We start from the raw sequence: 25,242 nt of genomic DNA, 5'->3' as shown, positions 1-25,242 counted from the left end.
AGCATAATGACTTCTATGTGACTAAAATGAAGATTCTATATAGGAGATAAGCCTCTAGAAGGAAGCTGGCACAAGTTCATAGCAAGCTTTGAGTGCTAGACTGAAAAGTTTTAGACTCTTCTGTTTAAACTATTTGCTTTTCAAAAGGCGATATTTAGCTTGTACCTTATAAAACTAATAGTCTGCCCTGGATTGTGGTTAAATTGTGTGGATGCTGGTATTTCACAGACTGTAAGCATCACGCCTTGACTCAACACGGTATCTTTTATTGGAGCTTCACGAGCCTACACAGTGAGTACTTGGTAAACGCCTGCTGAGCGACCAAGGGATTCCCAGGGTGAATCAGTCAGCGCCACGTCCAAACACGGGGCTCCGACTGCTAAGCCACCTGGGCTTTGATCAAACAGCTACATCTGAAAGTTCTATGTTATGACAATAACCCCACACATCAGATTCTGTGGAATAGATGAGTCCCATCTCTAGCTCCTCTCCCCACCACAATCGCAGCAGTCGATAAAGTTGAGGAGTTTGTTAGGGAAATATGAGAGGCAAAGACACCCCAAGTGACAGAAAGAAAACTCTGAAAATGTCCCTTTAAGCCAAGTGGGGATCTGGCCTGGACCTCCCCAAAAGGACAAGACACTGTTGGGTTAGCAACAACACTCTCTGGCAGCCACCTTGCCAGGACGTGAGTGTCTCAGCCAGGACTGCCTCCCACCCCCCATCAAAGGTGGGGAGGAGACAAAGACTGTTTATAGAATCAATGCAGAGGCAATGAGAGCTGTAAGGAAAGAGAGAGAGAGCGAGCGGTGGGGAGGACCTTAACAAGGACTCCCGGGCTTTCGGCTTTGAATGCCTCAAACACATTGACAAGTAGTTCTACAAAATGTTACTGAAAAGGTAAAATGCCTAATGTTGTTTCCAAGAGTTCCCCCCGGACCTCTCCCCACATGCCACATCACACTCTCAGATGTACACGGCAGAGCCCAAAGGCCACATTTTTGAAAAAAAGAAAAACAAGAAGCCCTGTTGCTCTTTAAGGAGAGAAGGAGCTGAAGGCTGCTGGGGCCTTTCCCACGTAGGCCTGTGTTCTGTAAAGCAACTTCCCAGCAGCAGCATGGCACAGTTCTAGGTGAGGGTCTCACCTTTTGTCACCTGTCAAAGGAAAACTGACAATTAGAGAAATTCAAAAGGACAGGAGGGGTCTTAAAAAAAAAACATCTTATTTCAGATCCTAAGTGATTGCGAGCAGTAGAAAAGACAACAGCTTTGGAGTCCCAGACACCTGGTGCCAATCCAGGCAAGGTACTTAACTTCTTGAAGCATGTTTCTGCTTCCAGGTTTGCTTCTGCAATAAGTGGAAATATGCATTCTCTCTTGCACAGCCATTGCCCAGCCTCATGAGGAAGCACCTTCCCACCATACTTACCCGTGCTTCAATGTACTCTATTCTCCGTTCAAGGGCTGTCAATTTCTCGTTTAGTGTTGCAAGTCTTGAACGACAAGACATATCTGGTAAAAGGAGACTGATGTTCAGGATTAATGTCATTTCAGACACAGACACACAGACACACACACACACGGCCCCTAAGCTGAAAAAGACAAATGACATATCGTGCAGGGTACAAATGGGAGCAGGTACGCAAAGCAGGGGAGTGGAGAGGATAAGGTGAGAAGTCTCTTAGGAGCACAGATCTGCTGAACTTCCTACCAAATGTGGTAGGGAGAGAATAATGGCCCCCCAAAGATGTCCACATCCTAATCCCTGGAACCTGTGAATATGTACCCTACATGGCAAAAGGGACTTTGCAGATGTGATTAAGGTTAAGGACTTTGAGCTCCTGGATTATCTAGATAGGCCCGATCTAATCAAGTCCATAAACGTAGACGAGAAAGGCAGAGGAAAGGCGGAAGAAGAGGAGATGGGAAGCGTGAGAAGATCTCAACCTGCCATTGTTGGCTTCGAAGATGGAGGAAGGGGGCCATGAGCCAAGGTATTCAAGTGACCTTTAGAAGTTGGGAACCTCAGCTTACAGCCAGCAAGGGTACAGAGATTTCAGTCCTAGAGCCACAAGAAACGGAATTCTGCCAACAACCCAATGAGCAAGGAAACAGATCCTCTCCTAGAGCCTCCAGAAAGGAAGGCAGCCCTGCTAACACCTTGATTTCAGCCCAGTGAACCAGTGTTGGGTTTCTGATCTACACAACTGTAAAATAATAAATTTATATGGTTTAAGCTGCTACATTGTGGTAATTTGTTACCGCAGCAATAGAAAACTAATACACTGGGGCTGTACAGATGGCCATTGGCTAATACGCAAACCAAGAGTTTCAAGAGAGGGGAAATAACAAGAGGAAGAAAATAATCTTAATAGGGACGAAAAGTGGAGGCCAAGAAAGTAGCAGAGACCATGGGGAGGAGGGAAGGTGCCAGTGTTTCTGAGCTCACAGAAGTCACATCACTACTGTGACTCCAGGAGCGTACTCAACGCTTCATCAAGATCTGCACAGGCCTTTCAGAACGAGAGAACACTTGGAAAACATCCAATTCCTGTGGAGCCCACATTCCATCTGCAAAATTCCTTTTCTTCCTTTACTTTTTGCAATCTTCTTTCACCACCTCACCCAAAATGAAACCTAGATTTCCCCTAAAATACCTGTTTCTCTGCAAACTTCTCTAACAGAAACTACTTGACTACTCTTTCTCCAACTATTCTCAACATACAAGAGAAAAAGGTTTCTGGGCATGAAAATTACTTCCTACCACCTCCTTCAACACTGTTGTTCAGTCATCTCTCAATAATCTTCACTTTTTAATTCTCAAATATCCGCTCCCAGACACTCTCTCACTCAGTGACTTAACACTTAGCTCACAACCTTCCTATCCATCCCTTCCCTGGCCGTTATGCAAAAGCGCTTCAGCACCCATTTCAACAAATCTTCCTACAGCCTGATCTGGCCTCAACTTTCATTTTATCATGTCCAAATCTTACTCATCTTGCCCGTCTAAACATTCTCCTTCAAGGTTCAGTTCAAACTAGACATCAGAGGTCTCTGCCAGAAAGATACAATTCTCTCTCTTCTGTATTTACCTAAATGTTCATGGTTGAATTTCTAATCTGAAAGTTACATACTTGGTCTTAGGTTATCATTTCCCCCTTTGGATAACAGATTTAACAGACAAGAATGTTCACCACTGTTACTTAGGAATAGTTTGATAAAGTATGGCATATTAATGATAGACTATTAAAACAGCCATTAAAAACTACATGTTTGAGGGGCCAGCCCGGTGGCATAGCGGTTGGGTTCATGAGCTCCACTTCGGTGGCAGCCCAGGGTTCAAAGGTTCAATCCCGGGCGCGGATCTACACACTGCTCGTCAAGCCATGCTGTGGCTGCATCCCACATACAAAATGGAGGAAGATATGCATGGGTGTTAGCACAAGGCTAATCTTCCTCAGCAAAATGAGGTGGACTGGCAATAGATGTTAGCTCAGAGCCAGTCTTCCTAAACAAAAAAAAAAATTACAAGTTTGAAAACTATTTAATGACATGAGAAAATGTTCATGCTACAAAGCCAAATGATACTTATGTACTTGTAATTCATAATTTATTATGTCTGTCTTCCCACTAGAATTAGTTAATCAAAGACAGATACTGTCTCTTATTACTCTTTGTAACCTTAGCATCTTGCCTGGCACAGAGATGTTTACTGAAAAAAATGATGGATTCTGGTATGTCAGTGGTATGTCAGTCACAAAAGATTGACTCTAGTGTGACTCCACTAATTCTACAAGTGGGGAAACCAAGGCCCATCTTGGATCACTGAAGGGACAAAATAGTAGCAGAGCTGAGTTCTGAAGCCAGTTCCCTCACTGGGCAGTATGGTACTCTTTCCCATCACACTGTCCCACCACACACAGCTATCATCCTTTTGAACTTCTAGGCCATAATTTATTCCCCACATCTCTTAAAATTTGCTTACAGCCCAAGTCTTCCACTTTCTAGTTCTTTTCTTCTTTTTTTTGGTGAGGAGGTTTGGCTCTGAGCTAACATCTGTTGCCAATCTTTCTTTTTTTCCTTTAGGAAGACTGTCTCTAAGCTAACATCTGTGCCCATCTTCCTCTATTTTGCATATGGGATGCCCCCACAGCGTGGCTGAAGAGCAGTGTGTAGGTCTACGCCTGGGACCTGAACTCGTGAACTCTGGGCTACCAAAGCAGAGCGCACGAACTTAACCACTACACCACCGGGCCAGCCCCTCTGTTTTTTTTTCTCTTTTTGTTTCCATATTAGATCCTTTCCCACTCACCCATCTTCATTGCTACTCTTCATTATTCTTTTTTAAAAATAGCTTTATTGACGTACAATTTATACACCATAAAGTTTACCTACTTAAAGTATACTATTCGATAGTTTTTAGAATAGAGTTGTGCAACCATCAGCATAATCTAATTGTAGAACATTCTCATAATCCCTTAAAAAAACCTTGTACCTATTAGTAGTCATTCCCCATTCTGCCTCCCCTCAGCCCCTAAGCAACCACTAATCTTTCTATCTCTATGGATTCGCCTATTCTAGACATTCCTCATTCTTCTGTTTAATCTTGTCCTTTTTTTTTTTTGTGAGGAAGATCAGCCCTGAGCTAACATCCATGCTAATCCTCCTCTTTTTGCTGAGGAAGACCGGCTCTGAGCTAAGATCTATTGCCAATCCTCCTCCTTTTTTTTTCCCCCAAAGCCCCAGTAGAGAGTTGTATGTCATAGTTGCACATCCTTCTAGTTGCTGTATGTGGGACGAGGCCTCAGCATGGCCGGAGAAGCGGTGCGTCAGTGCGCGTCCGGGATCAGAACCCAGGCCGCCAGTAGCAGAGCGCATGCCCTTAACCGCTAAGCCACGGGGCAGGCCCTAATCCTGTTTTTTTAATCTGCTAGCGCTGCTTCTTCTAATTCCCAGGTCTAGCTTGAGTAGCAGCACCTCAGCGTCCTCCTTTTCCTGGATACACTGCCACTGCCAGGACTACCCAACAGGACTAAATCTCTTTCAGTCTAGTTTTTAGAAGCTCAAAGGCACATCATGTATGCTCTTCAGTAAGACCATGAATGTTATCACTGACAACCTGTCATATCCCATAAAAAGAGACATGCCAAAATTATCTGGAGGAGTGAGGTGGTGAAAGGGAGGGTTCCTTCCTGGATGGCTGTTCTGTTCTAGCTCCGTCAATCTGGTAATGAATCAAAATCCAAGAACACCACTACCGTATGCTACTGGCCTACATAGACAAGCACTGTTGAGAAATATAAAATGTTCTACTCCAGAAACTTCAGTCATATTTCAGATCCCATTAAATACATACTGGTTCAAACAAAACACTGGGAAAACATTCAGTAGCTGGAGAAATCTGAAACCAGAGTACACTTGTGTGTACATTATCACCAGACTTTAACTGAAAATGCCAGACGTCCTCATCAGGGTGCTTGATGGTGCATGTACATTATCACTGCTGACAAATGCCAGTTACCAGACAGCTCCTTCTCTGAACTCTTACTGCACACAGCCCTAAGCCTACAAAAACCAACACTGACTTGTTCTTCAATTGTTTGTGCAGCTAAGTCTTATTTCTCCAACAAAATTCTAAATTTCTTAGGAGTGGCAACTATGTCCATTTATTCCTATCTATTCCTTTCTCACAGCATCTGACACCCAGCTGGGGTCACAAGAGACATGCTAATTTGTTGGCTAAGTATAAAAACTGAGATTTTAAAATAGCCACATTCTCTATTTTTCTCTTTACACTTCTCTGCACATATCAGCCTTAGAATCAGGAAAAAAAGGGATAAAAATAAAAAGCTATCATTTGTGACAATCTATTCTTAGAAACTTCAATTCCAAAGTACAAAACAGGCCTAGTGTTAGGATGTTATTACTGCATTATGATCTGTGTTCCTCAGGTTCAGGTGGTCCTCCAACACTGAAAGAGAAAACCACAAAGAGATCATAACTCTACTTTCACCAGCTGGAATCACAGGGTAAAAGCTGTTCAGAAAGTCATTAGCTATCCTGAAAAACAGTTCTCTCTCCAAAGCACATGACCCACACAGACTCTGGTCAGGGTAAGGATTGTAAGATTGCTGCCATTTTCAAAGAGCTCCAGATGGCCCCTGAAGTCCTATTAAATGTTTGCACCACCAAATCATGTTATCATAAACACGATACAAGCCCCACAGATATACAACAAAACTGAAGACTCACACTAAGGGCTTAGAATGGGAAAATACATCCCAAACATGCTCATCCTGAGTCATCTAATGCCAAGACAATGTATTCAAGTCTATCCTCATGATTTATCCAGTTTCTCAGCCTGTTGGTCCTTGTCTAAACCCCTGTATCATGATGTTGCCAGTCTGCAGGAACTCGCCTCAGGTATACCTGACAGCTAAGTCACCTTGCTGTAACTTTTCATCTCGCTTCATAATTCTGTTCTTACTTATAATTAATTCTTATTTTCTTTAAAAGGACTAAATTCTCTTTCTAAAATCTTCAAAAACCACCTAGTAATTACTCCAAACATTATCATCACTTTAAGGAAGAATCAGAGCTAAGTGAATGGAAGCCATTTCTTCTGGCTCCTTAGGATTGGAATTCTGTGTGTCTATTTCCTCAATCTAGGACTTGTTGGAAATCTCAAACAAAAAGAAAAGTCTTTATTCTCTTATCTGATCACAAAATGTGATTCACACACATTTGATAAATTCTCAGAGCAGATATTTCCTTGCTTATAAAGCAAGAAGAGAGACATTTCTCTTCTGCAAATCCTAAGCTCAAACTCTTCAATTCTCAGTCAGTTTCAAAACTCACCCACTCTAAATTTAGTGGATCTGATATGTCAAGAAGATTTATGTCAAAGATAAATGCATACGTATTAAAAGTTTATTAATACAAGTCAGTACTCAGAAATGAAATTTTCACATTGCCCAGATCCAAATTTGGGGGACTGAGATGCTAGACTACTTTTAAATTTTGAAAAGCAGCCCCAGTTTGACTTGTTATTTCGGATGCTTTATTGATTCAACTGACATCCTCAATACTTTGCTTGGATATTCTGTGTGTACATTATCAGATATTAACTCCTACCAGATAAATGAAGTCTTTTAATTTTGCTTTTTAAAGGTAAAACTCTCCATGTCAGTGATTCATCCAACTCCTCACTCTGCCTCTCCAGAGTAAGCCAGTCTCAAAGCTGTGATTCTGTCATCATTCCATCCTTTCCCTAGCACGCAATATTTTGGTTTCCCTTATCTAGTCCTTCCTTGAGGGAATGTTATGAATACAGAAGGTTGTGAAGAACCCCCAATAATAGTTTAGCTCTCTAGAAAAGCAGAAGAAACTAATTATGAAAACTAACATTGAAAGAGTTTGCAAGGAACCTTAAAAAAAAAAAAAAACTGAGGAAACCCAGCCTATCTGAGTGGCAGGGTAAACAGGTCAGTATTTCTCAAATGTCTTCAGTTCATTAAAATCAATTAGTCTAGGGCCGCCCCGTGGCTTAGCGGTTAAGTGCGAGCGCTCCGCTACTGGCGGCCTGGGTTTGGATCCCGGCGCGCACCGACGCACTGCTTCTCCGGCCATGCTGAGGCCGCGTCCCACATACAGCAACTAGAAGGATGTGCAACTATGACATACAACTATCTCCTGGGGCTTTGGGGGGGAAAAAGAGGATGAGGATTGGCAAGAGATGTTAGCTCAGAGCCAGTCTTCCTCAGCAAAAAGAGGAGGATTAGCATGGATGTTAGCTCAGGGCTGATCTTCCTCACAAAAAAAAAAAAAAAAATCAATTAGTCTAGCCTCTTGGAACTTCAGTCTCCTGTCTCCAAAACCACTTATCTTTTTCACTAAACCATACTCCTTCACTCATAGTCCTCAAAACAGTTTTCCAGGATACATGACATCTATGATGTCTTGACTACCACTCCCTACGACAACCTCTCTCGCAAGCTGTGTGTGTGACCATGTGTCACTGACATATATTTATAATATTCTCTTCTCTCCTCAATAGCACCTTCACCCCCACTCCCTGGTGAGTGAGGAAATCCACCACACCAAGACACGTCAGGATTATAATCCCGCACACTTTGTAGGTAAATATATTAATACAAAAACCATGTTCTGCTTTGTTCTGAAGCTGTGATTACTTCATCTTCAAGAGAGAACTTCTGTGAGTGCAGGAAACGGTTCTCATTCTGTGTTGCCCAGTGCCTGAGAGAGTGCCCTGCAGTGACATCTAGTTTCTTCTGACGCTTTCTGACCAGACGCACGTTCTGTCACCTTTACCGTCCTGAGGACTCCTCAGTCCTCCAGCTAGAACATAACCTGTTTCTAAATCTTTCTATACAGCAGTTTCCCTCGCTTAATGTTGCTGAATTAGTGGAAGAGAAGCACACTAGCTGGAAAAAGATACGAAATGTCACCTCTACACCTTGTGATTATGTAAGAAGGTCTACCAGTGCCCCGTCCTCTTAAGGAAACACTTGGAGAACATGGGGTGGGAGCCTCTGCTACAGGCTTGCTGTCCAGAAGGAGACGGAACAACGCAGAAAGAAGTAGGCCGTGCCTAGGCAAGATTTTGCTACAAGCAGACGAAACACCTACTGTCGGCTAGGTGCTAGCAGTACAGACTTCCACGGCCTTCCACGATCTGGACCTTACCTCTGACCCCATCTCCTACCTCTCAGCACAGCAAACGCGGCAGACAGGCAGGGACCGACGGGAGGGTGGCTGAAGGGGCGACGGAAAGGGGCTGAAGGGTCGACTCGACGCTGAAGGAGACGGGGCGCCGTCACGCCTTTACACGGCCGCGGCTGCCTTCTCGAAGGCGCGCTCGGCGCAGAGCGGGAACGGGAAGGGAAGCGGGGCACAGAGGAAGAGGGGAGACCACCGACGAGAAGAGAAGACACAGAGGGCGGACGGGGCTGCCTGACGCGGCCGGGAAAACCAAGGACTGGTTAATGGATCGGGGTGACGCAATGAGGCCGACGAGCTCAACCGGGGGCAAGATTACCCCACAGCGACTGCCCGGTGGAGCCTAAGGGTCAGGGCGAGAGGCGGAAGCTGCAGCCTGAAGGAGAAAGCGAAAACCGGCCGGTGCCGAGGGCGCCCAGAGAGCCCCCTCAAAGCTTCTCAGCGTCCCCGCCGAACTGCCTCAGAGACCTCCCTCCGTCCCGCCTCCCCTGCTCGCCCGCTGACCGAACGAGTTGAGAAAGTCCGCGATTTTCTTGATGCTGCTGGTGATGACCTCAATGTACTCCCGGTTCGCCCAGTCCTGGTGAATCTCCCGCTGCACCGGATCCTCTTGTCCCGCCATGGCTGCCGCCTAAGGACGAGCGACTGCGCAGGCGCTTCGACCCTACAGGCCGCCAGTGCGCCTGCGCCGCCAGCCCACGCCCATCCCTAGGCACTCACGAATCCGCAGACATTGTGGTGCGCCTGCGCGGTGTCACGTCCTGGACTGCGGTTCGGCTCTCCTCCCACGCCCCTGAAAACAGTCGCCTCCAGCCCGGTGGGGAGAATCGAGTGTGAGTGGGGAGGCAGCCACCCCTCCTCCCCGCTTCCCCCCTGGATGCCTGGCGTTTATGGACGTTAGAGGGCGCTTGGGCCCGCGTCACCCCGTCCTTCAGCTGCTTTAAACTAAGGTTGCGGTCTGTGTCAGCGATGAGATGCGTATAGCAGATTAAACCACATTAAATACGTCGTTTAAAAAATGTCTCTCAGCAACACAGCATGATGTCGCAGCCTGCACTTATCAAATGAACAAAACGTTGTTTTTCTTAAACGTTAATATCCAGTGATGGAGGGGCTAAGGGGAAATTGATAGGCTGGTAAATAGTTGGTCACACTAAACTGGCACAGTCCCTTCAGAAGGAAATTTGTAAATTGTTAGCAAGAGCTGTAAAAATTTTCAAACTTTTTGACCTAATCATTTCATTAAGAAAATCCTTGAAAAAGAAAAAAAATACTTTAAGCACAAAGGTGCTCTTTGTAGTATTATCTACTAAAAAACAACTGTATCTCAATAGATGGTATAACCACTTACGGCAATATTATGCAGTCATTTAAATGCTAATTATGAACACTATGGCAACATAACACACATCATAAATTGAAGGGAAAAACAAAATACAAATTTTTCTTTAATTGCAACTATGCAAAAATTCTGTTTGAGGACAAGGAGGATATACCAAAAATGTCAATATCAATATCTGGCTTGTGAAGATAGTGGAATTATGGACAATTTTATTTTTGTTTCAGGGAATATTTACAATCTGATTTGTGCAGTAAATGCTTTTTATTAAAAAATATATATATATATATAGCCAAACAGTCCGTTAGTACTCCAGTAGAAGATTTTACAAGCTATAAAACTGCTTTTATAGCTTTTACCTCACTGGACCTTCACAAACCCTGTTTGTGGTAGGAAGTAAGGAAGAGGTTTCTCATTTTGCAGATGAGAAAACTGAAGTTCAAGGTCACACAGCTAATCAATTGGTAGACCTTCACCAGCCAATTCCAGACTGCATTATCTTTTTACTGTACCACTCTGAAAACAGGTTACGGTCTGAGTTCTGCGTTTTCATATAAATGATTTCTAAAATAATAATAAATATAGACCCTAAATGTCAAACCCCAGGCATCCAGAAGGCTCTCTGTCATTCAAGACTCAGCTTCCTAAGTGATGCTGTTGAAGTAGTATTTTGCTCACCACGTGTCACACAGAAGTCAGATAGACCTGCTTTTCCTTTAATGGTAGGGCATCTCAGTTTCAAATCCTAAATCTACCATAGAGGAGTCACTTCACCTCTCTGAGCTTTGGTTTCTTCACGTATAATACAAAAATAACAACATGGATGGGTTAGGATCGTTGGCAGAATTATGTGAGAAAGGATAAATAAAACTCTAACAAGCACAGTGCCTGACTCCTCACAAAGCCTGCACTCATGATCAGTTTACATTTTTTTATACAGAAAGCTAAATACACATATCTATCCACCATTTTTTTTTTTTAATAACTAGTAGTCTTCCATGGACAAGTCAGGCCCAGCTCTTCTTTTGCTTGACTTCCTACACACCTGTTCCAGATCTCCCCTGTAATTCCAAACAACTCAAGGATATGGTGCTGTCCCAGAGTGAAGAATGTTCCTGGACTTCTGGAGCTTGTCCCTAAATGCCTCATGAGACTTGCTGTCAGGCAGTCTTCCAGTAAAAGGTTTGCCAGTGGGGTCCTTCTTCATTGTAGAAATTGTTTCTGATGTGTGATGCAGGGTTGCAGAGGCAAGATTCAGGAATGCTGCTGGTGCAACTACGAGTGCTTCCTGTGGCAGATTGCCTCAGCGTGGGGGAATTAAGTCCCCGTTTTCTCTTTGAGTCCATTATACGCTTCATGGACCTTGGGGATCTTGTCAATGACTCCAGGGATAAGAATCCGCATGGAATCAAATTCTTGAAGAAATGTGTCAGTTGCATTAATCGTGGTCATCTGAGCCTCCTTTGCAATCATGTGCACTTGGACCATCATTTGCACAGTTATGGATATGGCGAGTGCACCACAGCAACGTTGTTGTCTGCTTTGAAAGCACCAAATTGGCTCTTGGCAGAGGGAATGTGGATATTGTCACAAGAATCCCTGAGCAGGGCAACCAGAATGTTGAGTGCTGCGTGATACAGACCCAGGTGATGTTGTAGGACATCAGTAATGTGTAATATGTGAGATTCCGGTTTTCCATGTGTGCGTGATAGCCATGGAGCTGGAATATCACACTCACAGGTGATGGCAAATGGTACCATTTGCTGCACAGAGGACTGTGGAGCAGATTGTCATGACAGCATGAAGCCCTCTCTATCCAACAATGTTTAATTATACAATTTTGCTTTGGGGACTTTCATTAAAAAACACAATTGTGCAATAAAAACTACTGTTGTATTTGTTTTTTTAAATAACAGGTATCTCTTTAGTCAAGAGGAAAAACTTAGTGGAAAAAAAAAATATTGTAATTCAAAACCATTTTAGTGTCTTCCAAGATTCATCACTCTGCCCCTCTCTCCATTTTCTGACTGCCCTCCCCCCAAGACTCTCTCCACTTACCTCTCTTTCCACAGGGTGCCATACACACACAGAATGGGCATCTGACAATTCTTGACAAGTCCCTCAAGACCATCTAGCCTTCCAAACCAGGATCTCAGCCCAACCCCATCTGCCCTGCCCTCAGTCTCTCCCCTTAAACTTCACCCACAGATCCAGACGAAAGGTGACAGCTCTTACGTGTGCTGTGTTCTACTGTTAGCAAAGTGCAAGGCCTCTTTCTGAGTGTATGAGAGAAGGGCAGGCGGGCCGTTAGTTAATTCCTCCCACAGATACTACACACTGCCAGGAACTGCCATAGGCAGGCACCGGGGATATAGGAGTCAAGTGGGTAGACTTCTCCGCCCTCAGCTGTGCAAAGTAATCATTCTCAGTGATCCTTACAAAGTTGTCAAATCACTCTTTCACTATGGTGAAAGGGTCAGTTTTTCAGTGTCGTGAGAATGGGACAGCATCCTTTTTGAGGTTAAGCAGAAGGCAGAGAAAAGTTTTTTTTTCGTGTGAGCCCACACCACAGCCTGGCCACTGACAGACGAGTGGTGTAGGTCCGCAAGGGGAACCAACCGGGCGGCTTAAGCGGTGCACGCAGAACTTAACCACTAGGCCACTGGTGCTGGCCCAGAGAAAAGTTTTTTTGGTCAGAAAGTCAAGGGGAGGCATATATCTTTCTTCTTGCTATTGACAGGCAGGCATTTACAAATTCTCTTTGTACTGGGATCGCAGCCACAAAGGCCTTCAGAACTCTGGGTAACAGCCTGAACACTCGCTGAGCGGGGTTTAATGAGTAGAGACTAACTTTTAACACTAACTACAGGACCCGGGACCTTTATGCAGGTTTGTGACGGTAGCCTTTGAAGCGGGTCGTTCTCTGTAACTACATCAAATGCACGCAGGTGTGGCGCGGCGGCGGCGGAGGGCGGATAATGGAGGGGAATGGAAGGGACGGGATTCGAACCAGAACTCCTTAAGGCTGAGTCCTGGACCGGGTGTTCCAACGTGGTGGGGTGGGAAGCCTACCCCTAACGCCCCACAGCGGGGCGCCTCGAGCTCCCACCCCGCGCCGCGGCTCGGGCTCCCCCGCGGTCCCGGATCACAGAGGCCGTTGCCAGGCGCCCTGCGGAGAAAAGATGCGGTCCGGGAACAGCAGCCGCCACTCTGGAGCATTCGTCTCACGGAGTTCAGCAGGTGAGCCCCCGGCCCGGATGGTGAGACCGGAAGCGGGCTCCCACCGCCACCTGTCTTGTCTAGAGTTGTCTGGCCCCCGCCCCCGGGTAGACAAGCCCCTTCTTCGGGCTGGGAGAGGAAGCCTCCCCCACTCCAGGCAGCTCCAGCCCCTCGGGGTCACAGTTCACGAGAACCTCAGCTGCACTTTGACGCTGCCTTCCCCTTTCCCAGGTGGTGAAATCGAGGGACCCAGTTCCTTGGAACGGGAGGAGCAGCATGAAGGGGAAGCATTTTTGGCTAGAACCAGGTGTTCCCCGTTTGGGAGCTATTAGAGCAGCTGGAACAACTTCCAGGTTCAACCCCTCCTGGAGTGGATGCGGGTGCCTTCTGGGTGCTGGGAGTCGGAGTGGGGTGTGGCGAACTATTTGTGTGAAAGTGGTGGAAAGACCTGGGGTCAGAAGCCCTCTCTCATCCCATGTTGGTTCTGCCAACTATTTAGGCAGGACATTTGATAAAGCCCTTTACTGCTGGTCCTATTTCCTCTTAAGAAAGGAGCCAGGAAAGGCTCCTAAGATTAAGTTCTTATTTTATACTAACCAGGGGCCGGTCTTCTGGTTTCAAATGTCACACACAATTCTTTAAAAAAAATGAACTTTGTCTCGCAGCTATGGTGGAGGTGTCAACTTTTCACAGCACTTCCTGGGCAATTACTGGATGCGATGGGGTGACATCTGCTGCCGTTACCTTTTGTGGGAGATCTGCTATGCCCCTTAACATAATAAATAGGTGCTCAAAAATGTTAGCTTCTCCTGAATTCAGTAAAACCCTTTCTATACTGGCAATTTTAAGGTAGAATGATGGAGAATCCAAATTCTACTTGGATAATTTTGAGTTAGCAACTTTTTCTCAGCCGTTTATCTTCAAAAGGGGGGAAAAAATCAAGTTCTTAACCAGTGGGTCTCCCATAGATAAGAAAATGAAAAACAGGGGGCCGGCCCAGTGGTGTAGTGGTTAAGTTCGCCGCTCCGCTTCTGGCAACCTGCGGTTTGCAGGTTCAGATCCCGGGCGTGGGCCTACACACCACTCATCAAGCCAACACTCTGGCAGGCCTCCCACATAAAGTAGAGGAAAATGGGCACAGATGTTAGCCCAGGGCCGATCTTCCTCAGCAAGAGAGGAAGATTGGCAGCAGGTGTTAGCTCAGACACACAGACACACACACACACACACAAAACAGAACACACCTTGAAAAACCAGAAAAATCTTTAGGAATTTTTAAAGATTGGCCTTTGGAAACATTTTTCGTACCAGCCTTGTGTAAGTCCTCTGAGTTGGTAAATAAGTAGCCCAGGTGTCTGAGAGAGCTGCTCCCTTGTCTTAGAAAAAGAGGTTTTTAGGGCCAAGAGGAGACTGTCTCCATAATTAAGAATAGTGAAAGCTGAAGTTCCTTAAAAGGAACAGCATAAGTTTTTAAACTATTTAAGGTACATCAGAATCCCCTGGAGGGTTTGTTTAAAATGCAGATTGCAGGGCCCTACTCCCAGAGTTTCTGATTCTATGGGTCTGAGGTGGGGCCCAAGAGTTTGCATTTCCACCATGTTCCCAGATGATACTGAGCTGCTAGTCTCTGGAGCATACTTTGTGAACCACTGGTGTGAAGTACATGGGATGTAGTCACAAATAATTAGCAAGACGTGGCCTTTCTTGAGCTTCTAACGAGAAATAACAAGGTCTCATCATGAAGTGCCAGCAGCCTCTGCCACCTCAGAGGCATAGATTCTGTCTTGAGCAGTTATCAACACAGCATAGGTCCTAGTGGTGAACTGGGATACTCTCTTTGGACAAATCCATTTCTTCATCTGTGCAATGGGTTAAAACCTACCTTCAGAGGCTTGTGATAAGGTTTAATAAACTTTTAGTATACATAGCAGTTTCCAGATTCAATACTTGTTACCATCCCCTACTGCCCTTTATAGAATTAATAGTACTCTAACATCTATTGGAATCTGTTCATGGGAATGACAGTAAGTTAGTCAATAATGAGACAAAGAAATGTGAATTTGAATGGCCATGCCCTCACTAAAAGCATGCTAGGCAAATTCCATGTTCTGATTTCTCTCCTTTAGGACTGTCAATGGCAGGATACCAGCTCTGGTCACCGTGGTCCCCACTGGACGAGAGCCTCCAATGGCTGCGGCACACAACACCTACACCTTCTTCCAAGCACCCCTTTAGGGCTTCCCTCTGCTTCTCACACACTCCTTATCTTGAAGTGCAGCCGTGCTTTCAAGAGGTCCCCCCAGTCCTAGACAGCCCATGCCGGGAGGCTGGGGTGAGTCCTAAGTTACCCTGCCACACATCAGAGCTCCAAACCATGAAAAAGAAAGGGCTGGTCAGGAAGCCCCAGCCTGTCCGCCTCAGTGGAGTGGATTCAGTCTTTGGCAGGATCATCACGGCTCAGCCACCAAAGTGGACGGGGACCTTCAGAGTTTCAGAAAAGTCAGCCTTTTGCAAAATCATCAGCCAGGAGCAGAAGTGGCCCACTGGATTCAAGGAACCTCAGATTCAGATGTTAATGACCATGTGCAAACAGATGCTGCGCTCTATGCTCTTGCTGTATGCAACATACAAGAAGTGCACCTTTGCCTTGTACCACTCCAAGTAAAGGGTCCCCATCTGATTCCTGTTCTGCACACCATACCCTTTGCTATGTGCCTGAAGCTTACAGAAACCTGTCCATGTAAATAAAACTGTGACACTGCCCCAGCCATCTTGCTTTTCTGTCAAGTGGTGACAATTCAGGAGCCTTCTCCTCCCTTCCCCTCCAAAAAAAGGGCCAGTGACAGAGTAAGGGAGAACATTCCCATGGTAAAGTTGAACAACCATTTAAAAGAGAGTCAAACTAGCAGTGACAGGTACACGTGATAAAGAACCATTAAACAAACCATATAAACCAATGAGGCTGGTGTGAACTTACTTCAACACCTAAGACCACAATGAGTTGGGGAAACAAACGGTGTCAAGGAAGGAGATTATGGAGTTCTATGTGCATGAGGATGAAGGGGTCAAAAATCTATATGTGGGTCAAGGATTAATTTAAAAAACAACCTCCCCCACCAAAGCAAGAACAAAAAACCCAACCAACCACACCCTAATACCACTGGAGAGTACAAAAGTGGGTAGAAATATTAACAAATATTAAACAATATTTACAACCTGGCAAGAAAGAACTAGGTAACAGCACTGAAATTGGGCTTTCTGGCAGAAGACATGAGAGCTCCCCATTTTAGCTGAAGTGTACTCGTAATGTTCTAGTTCTAATAAACTACAAGTAATTTTGTAGCATTCTTGTAACTAGATTATAGGGATAACTCAGAAAAATGTGGAAATAAACATTGTATATACAAAGTCAATATGAGTTCAGTGCTGCCTTTTTCCCCTTTGTCTTGTATCTACATGATGACCAAAAATAAAAAAAGCAGCCAAAATATTCCTTTTGACTTCAATCTTTGGGCATTGACAAGAAATTCACCACTCTTCCAAAAAGATGACAAAGATCTTCTCATCTCAAGCAAAGAGTCCTTATAATAGGATACAGATGATTTTGATTGTTAGAACTGATGTGGTGGCATCGGTCTCCATTATTTCTCCACAGAAACCCCAATTCAATTCCATCTAATCCTTGAATAATGAAGGAAATCTGGAAAGAGGAATGAGGTAGCTGAGGCAGAACCTAAAACAGAATTTATCTATAAAACTGGTACAAGACTAAATTCTAGAATAAATCAGAGTTTCAAAACTAGTTCCCAAAGCCCAGAATCATGACCACTCTGCAGCACAGCACTGCCACGTTTGCCCAAATTGAAAGTAATGCTACATTCAAATTCTGAGCCAGGGTCTTTGATGACGTTAGACAATCTATAAAATCCACGATTAAGTTCTCCTCTTTAACGACAAAATAGGATGCTTCCAGTTAGAAAGGCAGAGAGCAGATATCAAACCCTGAACATAAAATGCTAAGACGATGGCAGAGATGGAGAGGTCTAATCAGAGTCGTCATCACTTGCATCACTATCTTGCTCCTTTTCTCCATCACTTGTTTCATCTTCTTCACCATCCTAAGGGGCAAAGGATAATCAAATATTTTAGGTAATCTGGGAGACTCCATGAATTGCTATGCTGCCCTCATAGGATATACAACTGTACTGTATCATTGTTAAAACCAATGATAAGTTTTAAACCATTCCTTTGAAAAATGAATCAGAGGCTCCCCCATTCTTCTTGTATCATGACCTCTAAGCCAAGACAATGAAGGGAGGCCATTTTGATACTGACTTAGGCCATTCTGCAACTGAACCAAATTTGCATGATTTTTAAATAAGCCATGGCCCTCCAGCTCTATTGCATGTATGTGACATAGAAACAAAGTGGGCATTCAATATAGAATGAAATCTTTGTTAAATTAAAAATTCTGGTGTATTTCAACTGGAATCCAGCATAAAATTCTCTCTGGTCTGTAACTCTAATCTGGGAAGTTTGCTTGGGACAAAGTACCAAACTCATAGGATACTGTCTGCTTCAAAATTTTTTATGAGAACAAGGTTGAGGTCTACTATACAAATAAAACAGAAGGCCATGTAATAAAAGATTTTTTTCATACTAAATGATCTTTCTGCATCAGCCTCACATTGCAGTACAGAGAGGCTCCACAGCAGGCATTCTTAAATCTGAGCTTCTTGGGGTCCATAACCCACCTGAACTGTAACGAAATTTCATAAACATACACATTTTTCTTTAGCTTTCTTTAAAGTCTTAAAAGCATCTGTAGTAGCCCAGAAAAGAACAAGAACCCCTACTCTTATTTTAGTCCTTAGCGGTGGCAGCTTTTGATTCTGTGCTTTGGCTCTCACATTTCTATTTTATATATTCGAACATGTTTAAATGATTTAACTCATTCTTCTCAACACTTGGAGAACATTTTGACCTCTTCTTTTTTCCTCTCTAAAATGGTTTCAGATATGAATTCAGGGAAAATAGGGGACTATAATGAAAGAGAATTTTCAACTCACTAATATATGCTACAACCTGAGATACTCAAAGGTGATTATAAGATCATGTGGGGTTTTTTTCTGGCCCCCACTGAATTCATATAAGCATAGAAGCTTTTCTGGAGGGAATGGAGAAAGGCAAAGAAGTATTTGATTATAAACATAAGCAGGAAAAGTTTTACACTCTCTGCCAACTCAGAATAATTCACAAAATGCAACCATCAGTGCCACACGTGAGTGCATCATGCAAAGATACCTCTGTTGCTTTGCTCTTGGAGACCTGGGATGACGTATCATCCCCAATGTCATCTGCTGTGCTCTCCTGGGAATTCTGGGACATAATCTCTTCGCCCTAAACGTGGATGGGCCAAGACAAACGGCGGGTTATAATGATCACATTTGGGGTATCAAGGGGAAAAAGGCTTAGTTTACAAACAATACAAAGGAAGATATTCAGCCATTCAAACGTGGTCAAACATGGACACCAACCTGTGATCCAGCGTCTGGAGAAGTGATAACCCAAGGTTTCTGAAAAGATTGTGGCTCTGACACAATATGGAGTTTTACAAAAGGTCCATCTTTGTATTCTAATATACTAGATTTTACAAGGCCAGATTGTATTGGTGACTCATTCAGTTAATGCTGAATATAGTTCCAAAATTTCCCAAATACTGTAAGGTATATGAGCATGAACACACCAACCATGAATGGCCAGGTAGAGGCTGAAGGATGGTATACTAAAGTGATTTAAGAACATCAACTTTGGATCAGGACTGTTTGGACTCAAACTCTGACTCTATTCGTTTATTGCTGAATGACTTTAGGTAGTTACTTAACCTCTCTGAGCTTCAATTTTATTATGGAAACAATAGAATCTGCCTCATAAAATTGATGTGAAGAAGGGAAGCTAATTCTCTGGATTGCTTTTCTTTTCATATATAAGATTATAAAACTCAGATATTATAAACATGAATGAGAAGGGCTCGAACCCCATTTGAAAAACACTGTAACTCCAAACTAGTAGTATAAGGAACATGAGATTTCAGCCAGTCAGTCAGACAATTGAAAGAACTTAGAAATGCTCATTTGTTAAAACTAGCCAGAGAATAATTTCAGAAATAAGACAGACTGGTTTAGGGGAAAAAACCCAAAATAACTAAACAAAAAAAAAAAAGTTATCCATATACAAAAGTGTTATTAGGAATCTACCCTCAGTGGGGCTTCAAGGCACCCCTCTAGATCTTACTGAGCTCGCTCCTCTGCCTCTGAGGCCTTGTTTCTATCAATGGTATGTTTCGGTGCTTCACTGCCTGGGATGAGGGGTGCAGCCTGTGACCGGGGCCCATAAGCAATCTGCCCTAACTTTAAGAGCTAAACAGCCACAGACTTAAGAGGAAAACAGTCTTATTGAGAGAGCAGGGCTTAGGTGCCCCCCAACATACTTTCCAATGTTCTCACAAAGAATGGGAGTAGATTATTGCTGGCAGGGCCCCAGACTTACCTGCAAGTCCCGGTTTTTGAGATTGCCCAGCCAGAAAGCCTCCCTGCAGTTGTTGAGGACGAGCATGGCTTTCACTCTGCAAACTAACAGCTCCAGGGTCTTCTTGAGCAAAGGCACATGTTTGGTGAGTTTCGTGTCCTGGTGAATCTGAATGGAAACAAATGCAGCCAACTCGTCTGCATTTATCAACATGCTTTCCTGTTTCCTGAACAGAAACTTTGAATTCCTGACATCTTGAACACCGAATAGGAGCATAAACCCTGCCAGTATAGGCCCGAGACACGCTCCATCACACAGCAGTAGTTTGGCAGAGTACTCCGAAGAGAATGGCAGCCATCCTTCAAGCTAAAAGAGCCTAGAAGACATACCACCAACACCTCCAGGTTCCTCTTCATAACCTCTTATTGACCAATTATCAATGGATTTACCTGAAATATTCTTGAACATATATACTGGTATTAAACAACAGAGAGTAGCCCTCTTTAGCTGAGAGTTCTTAAAATTCCACTGTTAGCACCTTCTGAAGTTAGAACCAGCGGAGGAAGTGAGCAGTAGGAACTGGGTCAAAGAATCATTCTGTTTGCCAGTAACTGCAGAACTCTATGGTTCTGTGTTCCTTCAGACAAAAAGTGACAATGGTTCACCATAGGCTTCAAGCAGAAAAGTCCTTTAATGCTAAAATGTTCTCACAAGAGGCAGATGTGTTCCCTGACAAGTAAGCAGAACAGCTGAAAAGCTCTAAAGATAGCTGCTGTTAGAACTCCCTCTTGTCTCCAGCAGAGTCATCACTTACATAATATTCTTCCTGTCCAGAGTACTTTGAAGCTATAACACAGCCCCCAACATTCTATCTCTCTCACCAAAGAAGAGCTTCTAGAGGAAATAGGGCTATGAAGTTTGAGTCAAATTTCAGATAAAGAAATCCCCCTCTAGATGATTGCTCAATCTTAACCAGCAACTAAGGATCTGACCACTCTGAATAAACTTCTTTGGACAGACACAGTTCCAGAAATGAAGGCTCAAGGAGGGTAAAAAAGGAAGAAGGAACTGGAGCTCGTGGATCTCCCAATCACAACTGCAGATTAAGCCAACAGGCAAGCTAGTGACATGACCTGCTTGCCCTCTTACCTTGGAGTGCCCACACAGGTGATGAAGCAGCCTCGTGTCCAACTGGAAGGTTTCCAGTAAGCTCAGAACATCTTCCTATAACCAACAAAACTCATAAATGCCGTATGAAATGTTCTCATTTCACTTTAGATATCCTTGCAACCAAAGGCTCTAAAGAGGATAAACCCTGCAGGTTCCAGCCGTATATTGATAATTATCTTAATTTGGCCCTCAAATAGGAGGAATGCTGGCTAGCTGTCCTCCCTCTTCTCTTTCCGGGTTATGAGGGAGCAACCAAATATTGTGAGAGTGTTTTGCAAAGTTCAACTTGCTAAATATGTGTAAGAAATCATCATCTCTGTTTCTGTCCTTATTTCACTACTCTAGCCCTGGATCCCACTTGGCTAAAAAAACTCTCAAGACTGTCCATTATAACAGCAAAGAGTTTACGACACAAATGAGCTCTTTTTTTAATTATTCCCTAGAGTAGATCTAGAGAAGCACAAAGGAATAATCAAATGACACAGTGATATATGAGGTCCTGGGAGTGCAGCAGCACAATAAAATCAATCTAAAAGGAACCACCACCTTCAGATCTGGAAAAGTAGGAAGGTGGGTTTGAACCAGAGTGGGTCTGAGGAGTTCACCCTACTTTGGAATATTCCGTCCTATACAGGCATCTCTGGCAGTAGCTGAAGTGGACCAAAGGTGCCCAAGTAGAACTGTGGCCCAGAACGTGGCCAAGGGGACTGCCCCCACACTCAGCCCACGAAGCACCATGGATGTATCTTCTGAACAACTGTACAGAGCAGGTCTTTGCTCTCTGCTCTCAGTTCTTACCCGGTGTTTTCTAAAACTGAAGTCTAAGAGCGGCATACACTGCTTCAGAAATGCTTCCACAAAGAGACGCCCGTACTGAAGAAGAGAAAAGACACATTGGTGATGACCTCTAGCTGAGGTCTTTCATCTGAAAGGCCCCTGCTTGGGGCAGCATAGCATCACCTAGCCCAGGGGTTTTATTTTCTTATTTTTGTATTGGGAGGGGTCCAAAAGGTTAATCTAGAGAATGTAGCTTAATGTAAAAACTAAATGGGCCTGCTAACTAAGCCCCAGTATTAGGCAGACTTACCTACCCTAGACACAGCCAATGGGCAGGGGCCTTGCTCAGCTTAAGAATGAGGGCATAGAAGAACAGAGTTCGGGAACCCCAGCTCCCTGAGGATAACTTACTCCCAAGAGGAAAAAATTGGGTAGAGCTGGGGAAGCACATGACCATTGCCAAATTTACCAATCAGATAAATCACTCCCCCTACTCCCATCTCCCACACTGGCACCAGGGTGGAGTGAGTAAAGAGGAAGAGAGAGGCCAGGAGAGAACAAGAATGGGGCGCCGTCCACTTGGAAGAAACCATCAGGAGTGAGGAAGAAGCATTCTTCCCATAACATTCCCCAGCTCTTAACCCATTGAGTTTACCAGCAAATCTAGGGCTAATCCGGGTGATCCCCATGGGAGAGGAGCTCAGCAGTTATCAGGATATCAGCTCCCGCATTCATGAGGCTACCCATGGGCTTTAAAAAGAAAAATCAGTCACTCCTCCTTCCTCCCTGTTGCCTGGGAAGGAATGCAGGGAGTGACTACTGCTCCTGAAGTCAGCTGTCCTGAAGCCACTCCTCCTTGTGCTAAGATTAGAACCAAAAGTTTTCAAACTCATAGGAAAATTGGCTTCTCTATTCATCCAACTAGTGTGGGAAAATGTATCCACCGTCTTTTCTAAACTACCACCTGTTAACACAGATTCTGGAGACTCTGGCTTGTGGGCAAGGTATTAAGCAATTCCTGTCAGCTGAGGCCCTCTCTAGAGAGATCCGCAGGAAGAATAAACACTCAAGAGAGCCCGGGCAATCTCTCACCTTCAAACATACGTGCAGAACAGGACGACTATCAAACACCTGGAGAGACAAAAGACAAGAAACCAAAGCGGAGGACTGCTCCTTTGAGCACCCCCGCCTCTTTTCCATTGTGCAAAGCACAGCTCTGGGGGTTGTAGAGAATTCTAAAATGAAGAAGGCATGCCAACAGGTAAATTAACTAGAAAGCAGAATAAAGTAATCACCATAATTGAAGTTCAAGAAAAGGAAGAGGGGAGCAAAGTGGAACAAAAAATTGATTCCAACTGGGGATGTTAAGAAGATGGCACTGTAGAGGTCCAAAACCTTGATCTGAAGCCTTAAAAAAGAGTGGATGAGAGGCGGAAAGGAGAGAACGACATTCTAAGCTGGGAGAATAGCCTGAGCAAAATCACGGAGTGGGTGAGAGAGATAAAGAAGGTATTTAGGGTTGGAAGAGGGAGATAGTGGGGAATGTGCTCAGATCACAGAGACCCAAGGCACGGTGAGAAAGTGGGGGAATGACACGTGGAAGGAGTCATTAAATAGTAAGTATGGTGGCACAGATGGTAAAGAGGACGGAAGAGAAGGAAAAAGACACTGCCTAGGGAGAGAAGGGGTTATCCAGGATGGGCAGGGGGACAGGGAAGAAGACGAGGGAGAGCAGGTTCCCAAGGAAGGTTGGGGAGAAGAGCAGGGAGAGTCCATTTGGAAGCCAGGACCCTTGTTGGTTTCTGTAGTTAGCTGATGAGATGGGTCAAGGAGCCTCCAAACTCACCTTTATCAGGTTGATGAGGATAGTGAAATCTCGAACAGCCATGTTCCAGTAGAGGAGCTTCTCTTCATGAATCTGGGGGCAGCCAAATATACAGGCACCTCTGAATCACAGCCAAATACTTCTCTTACTGTACTCCCACTAATATATGGGTCTGGAATTACATAGCTATTCAGAGATTTCAGCCAGTATCCTCTCAAAGAGATATGACAACCAGTGCACCCACAAGATGGTTCTGAGGCCTGCATATATACAAAATATTAGGGTACCTTATAGAGACTTCCTAAAAAGATGACCCCTCTTCAGTAATTTCCAAGTAGGAAAAAGCCTCTGCAACAGACCTACTGGCTATCAGATCCCTGTGGCTTCTCTGATTCCCTATGCTAGCCCTTGCTCTCAGCGGTCTAGCTCAGTTCTGGTTAGCGGGCTGCCAAGGCCCAGTACCACAGCACCTCAAACAGGCTTGCTCTCCTCATGCCAGCTCATAAGCAGCAAACTGCCAGGTGTGTGAGGCTATAAGCAAAGACATTTTTTTCCAGAGCTAGGGCCTATGGAGCAGTCCAAGCCTTCCCCTGGACAATAGCCAGGAAAAACAGAGCCCAATCCTCACCTCCAACTAGAAGGAAAGGAAATTAAACCAGGAGCTCTTTGAAAAAAATCCTGGATCTTCGTAACTGAAAGGAAATAGCTTAGGAGAAACCCTAGACCCAAGAAACAGAAGACCAGCTTCCAAGCAATTGAAGCTTGGAAGTGGGAGTATTTGACCCACCTGTTGTGAGTCTGCTGCTGTGCCAGCCTGAAGACCTTTCACTGTCTTCTCAAGTTCAGCCATCATCACACGGAAGAAAATGACAAAGGTGTGCCTAGAAGAGGGGAACAGCATGCATGCCCACACAATGACGCACTGGTTAGAAAGAACTTCCTGGGAAGAAGCCAAGGAACCAAAAGCCATTTCCTTCCCCACCTCTCTAAATGTCCTCTCACTAGGGTCCACTGTAAGACAATGGAGGAGTGGAAAGAATTCAGAAATGAGACCAAGATGGCCTGTGAAACAATGGAATTGACTTTATGAAGGGAGATGGTGTGGTGGTATGGAAAGAGCAGTGAAGTCACGTTGAGAAGAGGCAAGTTTAAGTTCCTGGTTCAATATTTGCTTTATTGCCTGTGTAAGCCTGAGAAAGTTCCCTCTCTAACGCTCATTTTCCTCATCAGTAGAGTAGGGGTAATGATACCTACCTCATAGAACCATCAAAAGGATCAAATGAGATAAAGAATGTGAAAGTGCTTTATAAACTGTAAAGACTATACAAGTGTAATATAGCCGTTGATATTATAAGACACAAAACCCACTAAGTGAGACATACATGATTACATAAAACAATCACTTTATCCTTTAAAGGTGGTTAAAATATTGGAAAAATAATTTCACGTTTAAAGGATGAAATTACTGATAGAAGTCTGGTGACTAAATATTCATTGCCTTTGAAGACTGTAACTAGTGAAAATTCACTCTTCAATAAGGTCCTTTCACATGGGTTGGCTGAGAGCCCCTACTAAGAATGCATAGTACACATTCTGTGTGTTGAATGAATGATTGTACCTACCATCTATATCAGAATTAGATGAA

The 25,242-nt window shown here is 44.2% G+C and overlaps 3 protein-coding genes across 11 annotated transcripts in view; 1 reads left to right on the top strand and 2 right to left on the bottom strand.

Moving 5' to 3' along the window:
• Positions 1-514: 514 nt before the first annotated feature.
• BRK1 (BRICK1 subunit of SCAR/WAVE actin nucleating complex) lies at positions 515-9,385 on the bottom strand. Its single transcript, XM_058564870.1, has 3 exons — positions 9,244-9,385; positions 1,430-1,512; positions 515-1,155 (listed from the first exon to the last, which is right to left on the bottom strand). The coding sequence occupies exons 1-3, from the start codon at positions 9,359-9,361 to the stop codon at positions 1,129-1,131; spliced, it is 228 nt and encodes a 75-aa protein (XP_058420853.1). The 5' UTR covers positions 9,362-9,385; the 3' UTR covers positions 515-1,128.
• A 6,042-nt stretch (positions 9,386-15,427) lies between these two features.
• On the top strand, positions 15,428-16,109 carry LOC131419578 (FANCD2 opposite strand protein-like). The gene has a single exon (XM_058564857.1). It carries the CDS (start codon positions 15,432-15,434, stop codon positions 15,960-15,962), a length of 531 nt encoding a protein of 176 aa, XP_058420840.1. The 5' UTR covers positions 15,428-15,431; the 3' UTR covers positions 15,963-16,109.
• A 57-nt stretch (positions 16,110-16,166) lies between these two features.
• The window catches only part of LOC131419501 (Fanconi anemia group D2 protein), a 53,533-nt gene continuing 44,457 nt past the window's right edge, over positions 16,167-25,242 (bottom strand). For 7 of the 9 annotated variants that reach the window (XM_058564698.1, XM_058564681.1, XM_058564740.1 and 4 more), the window contains 8 exons: positions 24,385-24,478; positions 23,619-23,690; positions 22,865-22,903; positions 21,794-21,868; positions 20,975-21,049; positions 19,847-19,993; positions 18,602-18,697; positions 16,474-17,415 (listed from right to left, as the gene is read on the bottom strand). In XM_058564698.1, coding sequence (XP_058420681.1) covers positions 17,341-17,415; positions 18,602-18,697; positions 19,847-19,993; positions 20,975-21,049; positions 21,794-21,868; positions 22,865-22,903; positions 23,619-23,690; positions 24,385-24,478 — 673 coding nt within the window. In that variant the 3' untranslated portion in view covers positions 16,474-17,340. Of the gene's footprint in view, positions 16,371-16,473; positions 17,416-18,601; positions 18,698-19,846; positions 19,994-20,974; positions 21,050-21,793; positions 21,869-22,864; positions 22,904-23,618; positions 23,691-24,384; positions 24,479-25,242 lie in introns of those variants that run through there. The other 2 variants (XR_009223270.1, XM_058564721.1) reach the window with 2 other exon arrangements.

The sequence above is a fragment of the Diceros bicornis genome, chromosome 2 (genome assembly GCF_020826845.1).
Source record: "Diceros bicornis minor isolate mBicDic1 chromosome 2, mDicBic1.mat.cur, whole genome shotgun sequence".
Classification (NCBI taxonomy): domain Eukaryota; kingdom Metazoa; phylum Chordata; class Mammalia; order Perissodactyla; family Rhinocerotidae; genus Diceros; species Diceros bicornis.
Note: the sequence above shows the minus strand (reverse complement) of the source record. Positions and strands in the feature narration are given on the sequence as shown.